A 4,279-nucleotide genomic window follows, 5' to 3' on the forward strand; every position below is an offset into this window, starting at 1 on the left:
GGGATGACCAACTCGATCAGCTTGCATGCATGCATGTCGATTGATTAAGGGACGAGACATATTTATTTGGTCGCTACGTACGTACGTTTGTTTACATTCACCATCCGTTTTTGTATGAATATATAGCGAGTGCAACTTATAGCACGTTAGCTGCTGCTGGATTTATGATCACTCCTAAGCAAGATACAAAAAGGAAGGTTTGCCTGCCAGCCTACAGAATGTGTATAGACGAATGATCCAACTTGATGAAGTGATATAATCTTGAAACTTATCAGATAATATATGTTATTATTACTGGGAGAGGCCAGCTGGTGAAGAATTCTAAACCTTTTATTACTCTAAAAGTGGTCAAAATAAAAGCACTTGATCATTGCTAATGATATGTTTCAGTGTACAACACCAATACACCAGATCCAGTTAAGTTAATATGTTTATCAAATTAAAGAATATGGGGCGGAAAGTCGGATTGTTTAGAACACAAACGCACTTTAGCAGTGATTTTGTTTTTAATGATCGATCATATTGCTGGACTTCATAAGTACTTCATTAATCTGTTGCTCCTAATAATTCACATACAGAGTGCAAACTTCCAATTTTTGTACAGTGGAATACAACTAAATTAGGTGGCCGACAATTGACAACTGATCAGTCATAATCTACTGGAGCAAACAGCGACGGGGCTAATCTACCGAGCCATTCAATATGATTAGCCATTTATATATGGATGAGGAGTGTATGGCAACAAACCAATTTAGTAAAACTTAAGAGTTTTGCTTATCCTTATAGTGCAATTTTCTGTTTCTCTTTTGTAGGTAAAAAAGGAGTGTTGAATTATAAGTATTTGAGCTGAAAAGTTTTTAGAATAAGTTTTGTTTAAATTGGTGTATTCACTTGTGCAGAATGAGGCAAAGTGTAAATGTCTAGTTTTGTAAAAGGGCCATGAGTGCCATGTGTTGTTAGACCCATGAAATTAGAAAGATGTGTGTCTAGGATGAAATGTAGAGGTTTATGTGGTCCCAAGTTAAGGACCTTTCAGTTAATGTAAAGCACGCTAGTGCTCCTTTCTGAATAGAAAAAGAATTATTCCTCTGCAAACTTTCTGCAGAGAAGAAGAACACAGAAACCATTCGTTTCCTCCAGTCTTTTGTTCATCGTTTGTTTTTTTCTGTTCAGCTCCATCTACATCAAAACACTCATTGATTCCAGAAACACTAACATGGCCTCAGAGCCTAGTTGGATTTAACAATCTGGGCGTAAATCTGTGAAGTTATCGAGCTCAATCGAAGCTCTCTTGAAACTCTGTGAAGGTTGTCGATTCAGATCAAAACCATGTCTGGATCTGGAGGCTCGGAAGTGAGGACTCCAATCTTCTCCGGTGAGAACTACGAGTTCTGGAGAATCAAAATGGTGACAATCTTCAAATCACATGGGTTGTGGAATCTGGTGGAGAAAGGAGTTAAAACGTCTGATTTGAAGAAGAAGAAGAAGTCTGAAGGATCGTCGGAGGATGATGGAGATGAAGAAATGTCAGCTGTGTTGATGCAAGACGCAAAGGCTTTGGGAATCATTCAGAATGCAGTCTCGGATCAAATCTTCCCTCGAATCGCCAATGCCGAGTCAGCGAAGATGGCATGGGATTTGTTGTATGGAGAGTATCATGGTGGTGATCAGGTACGATCTGTGAAATTGCAGAATCTTAGAAGAGAATTTGAATATGCTAGGATGCGAGATGATGAGTCTTTGTCTAGCTATCTTACACGGTTGAATGATCTAATCAATCAGATGAGAACATTTGGTGAATCTTTGTCGAATGAGAGACTAGTGCAGAAGGTTCTAATCAGTCTTAGCAAACCTTATGATTCTATCTGTTTGGTTATAGAAAATACAAAGTGTCTAGAGATTGTAGAATTGCAGGAAGTAGTTGCAATCTTAAAAAGTCAAGAAGAACGATTCGATTTGCATATGGTTGATGCAAATGAGAGAGCATTCTCTTCACTCTCTGTGAATCCAAAGGAGCAGAACAAGAGTGGTGGTCATTCGAGTTCATCTAGAACTCAGAGAAATTGGAATTCTAAAGGCAAGAAATGGGAATCAAAACCCAAATTTCAGCAGAAATCTCCTCTGCACAATTATCAGAGTGCAAATGCATCTCAGTCAGTGGGTCAGGAGGTTGCAAAGCCTCAGTGCAAAGTGTGTTCTAAGTATCACTTTGGTGAGTGTAGATACAAAGGGAAACCAAAGTGTTTCAACTGTGATAAATTTGGGCATTGGGCTAGGGAGTGTAATGTAGGCAGGTCAGTGCAAAAGGCAAATAATGCAAGTCAACTGGAGATGACAGTGAAGGAAAATTTGTGAAAAACAAGTTCATTTGAGCAACATCAACAACATGCAATTAACAATTAAAAGGCGGAATCATGTTTATATGCACTCAAAAACAAAACTTAACCCATGAACTTCAAAGCCTAGTAGATAGGTGAACCAAGACTCAACTCAAAAACAAAGTGAGTTGAGAAATCAATACCTTTGTAGATTCCTCTTTGCATAAGCAATGGCTAATCACCCAAAGAGAGGGCCTTCATTCCTTGCATCTTAGATCCATGGATTTGGATGAATGAAAAGGTTTCTCCAAGTTCCCAAAATTGAGAACCTCTAAGTCTCCACACCAAGGTAAGATTGGAGAAGAAATGAGTGACCTTGAGGAAGTAAGATTGCTAGATGTTTTTCCTCAAGGTGGCCGGCAATTTCTAGAGAGAAAGGAGAGTTTGTTCCCATCTTTACTCCTTAGAAAACCCTAAGGATGAAATGGCTATAAAGATGTCTTTATACCACCTCACAATGGAGTGGCAAACTTGCAATTAAGCCAAGTTTACTACCCTCCTCTAAATGGCCGAATTTAAGGGGATTTATTGGGCTATTTGGGCATTTGTGAATCATTATTCATTAAGTTGTCATACAACTTAAGTCAATGGACTTGACGTTCGAAGCCCATTGAGCCTTAAGGTCCAAAACTATCCCGAGGTCTTTAACGAACTTATTCGTTTGATTAATTAACATATTAATTAATCCTTGCCATAAATAATTAAACCATTTAATTATTCTTACTCATCTCCGTTGAATCTTCAATCTTTACCTTACACGGTGTACGATCCATTAGGTTCCTTTTAGCGAGGCAGTGGGCGATTCAAACTCTTTCAAATCGATTGTGAATTGGAACTTACTTTCAATTCTCCCGTTAGTGATAATACACTTTTAGGGCTTCCACAAACCATGGTTGACGCCTAGCAGCATGTCATGGTTACCCAAGCTAATCAGAAGAGGTGGAGAACCTATTCAGTTTTAGGATTACAAATGCAATACGGTCTTTCTCTAATACAATACTCTTGACCACATTGTTTGGTTTGATAGTTTATTCATGTCTACTATCCAATGTGAGCCTTGTGCTTATATGATTACCTTGAATGTGATCTGGAACGCATTCCAACATCTCATTCATACTCTGGCCAGAGATTCTAAATCATATCATAGAGTATTCTCCCTCAAACAGTTTGAAGGTTAGAGATCCCTTGTTGCGCATTCACTTGCCTCCATGGCTAAGTGGCTTAACTCCAACAATGTCGTGGACACCCTCTTGATGGAGTGACTTTGACATAATCAAAGATTAAGGACCTAACCATAAGACAACTGTGATGCCTCAGGTCAAAAGACTAATTTGCATTATCCCAACCATGAGTTCTCATGTGACATGAATATGAGAACTCTTCGTTGATCGTGTTCAGTGAACTCATTCTCTATTGAGCACCTACGTACTTGTCTTGATGTCACACACACCAATGACTCGAGACTAGTCACTCTCCCTGAGAGAAGACATAGCACGTACTGATCTTAACGGACTGTCAATGCCCAATTGACAATCCTATGATCAGGAACGTTTAGGATGTGTCAACGAAAGAATGGTCTCATGAATCTAACTTCTTTAGATCGCATTCTTCCAATCACATATTCCTTGGACTTATCGTTTAAGCATATAACATTTATATGAGACGGCTCAAACAATAATCTTTGCCCTTTACATTTAAACTACATTAGTTTGAAATGTCCGTAAAGTATCATCATATGATTGGTTTTAGGGCACATTTCCAACAATCTCCCACTTGCACTAGAGCCAATCAGCTTAGTCATCAGTGATGATACCTCTTCTGTAATTCATTTCATAAATGGCTGGGTAGTAGGCCTAAACAATGGATATCTATATGTTATCCATAGAAGCAACCTTGAGAAT

The 4,279-nt window shown here is 38.6% G+C and overlaps 1 protein-coding gene across 1 annotated transcript; it reads left to right on the forward strand.

The window, feature by feature from the left end:
• The first annotated feature begins 1,329 nt into the window (after nucleotides 1-1,329).
• On the forward strand, nucleotides 1,330-2,355 carry LOC148690620 (uncharacterized). The gene has a single exon (XM_088684967.1). It carries the CDS (start codon nucleotides 1,330-1,332, stop codon nucleotides 2,353-2,355), a length of 1,026 nt encoding a protein of 341 aa, XP_088541093.1.
• Nucleotides 2,356-4,279: the final 1,924 nt, after the last annotated feature.

The sequence above is a fragment of the Pyrus communis genome, chromosome 15 (assembly GCF_041283825.1).
Source record: "Pyrus communis isolate YQ-2024b chromosome 15, ASM4128382v1, whole genome shotgun sequence".
NCBI classification, from domain to species: domain Eukaryota; kingdom Viridiplantae; phylum Streptophyta; class Magnoliopsida; order Rosales; family Rosaceae; genus Pyrus; species Pyrus communis.

Excerpts from the sequence above, each read along its gene's own strand:
- LOC148690620 (XM_088684967.1), top strand. The coding sequence starts at position 1,330 with ATGTCTGGATCTGGAGGCTCGGAAGTGAGGACTCCAATCTTCTCCGGT.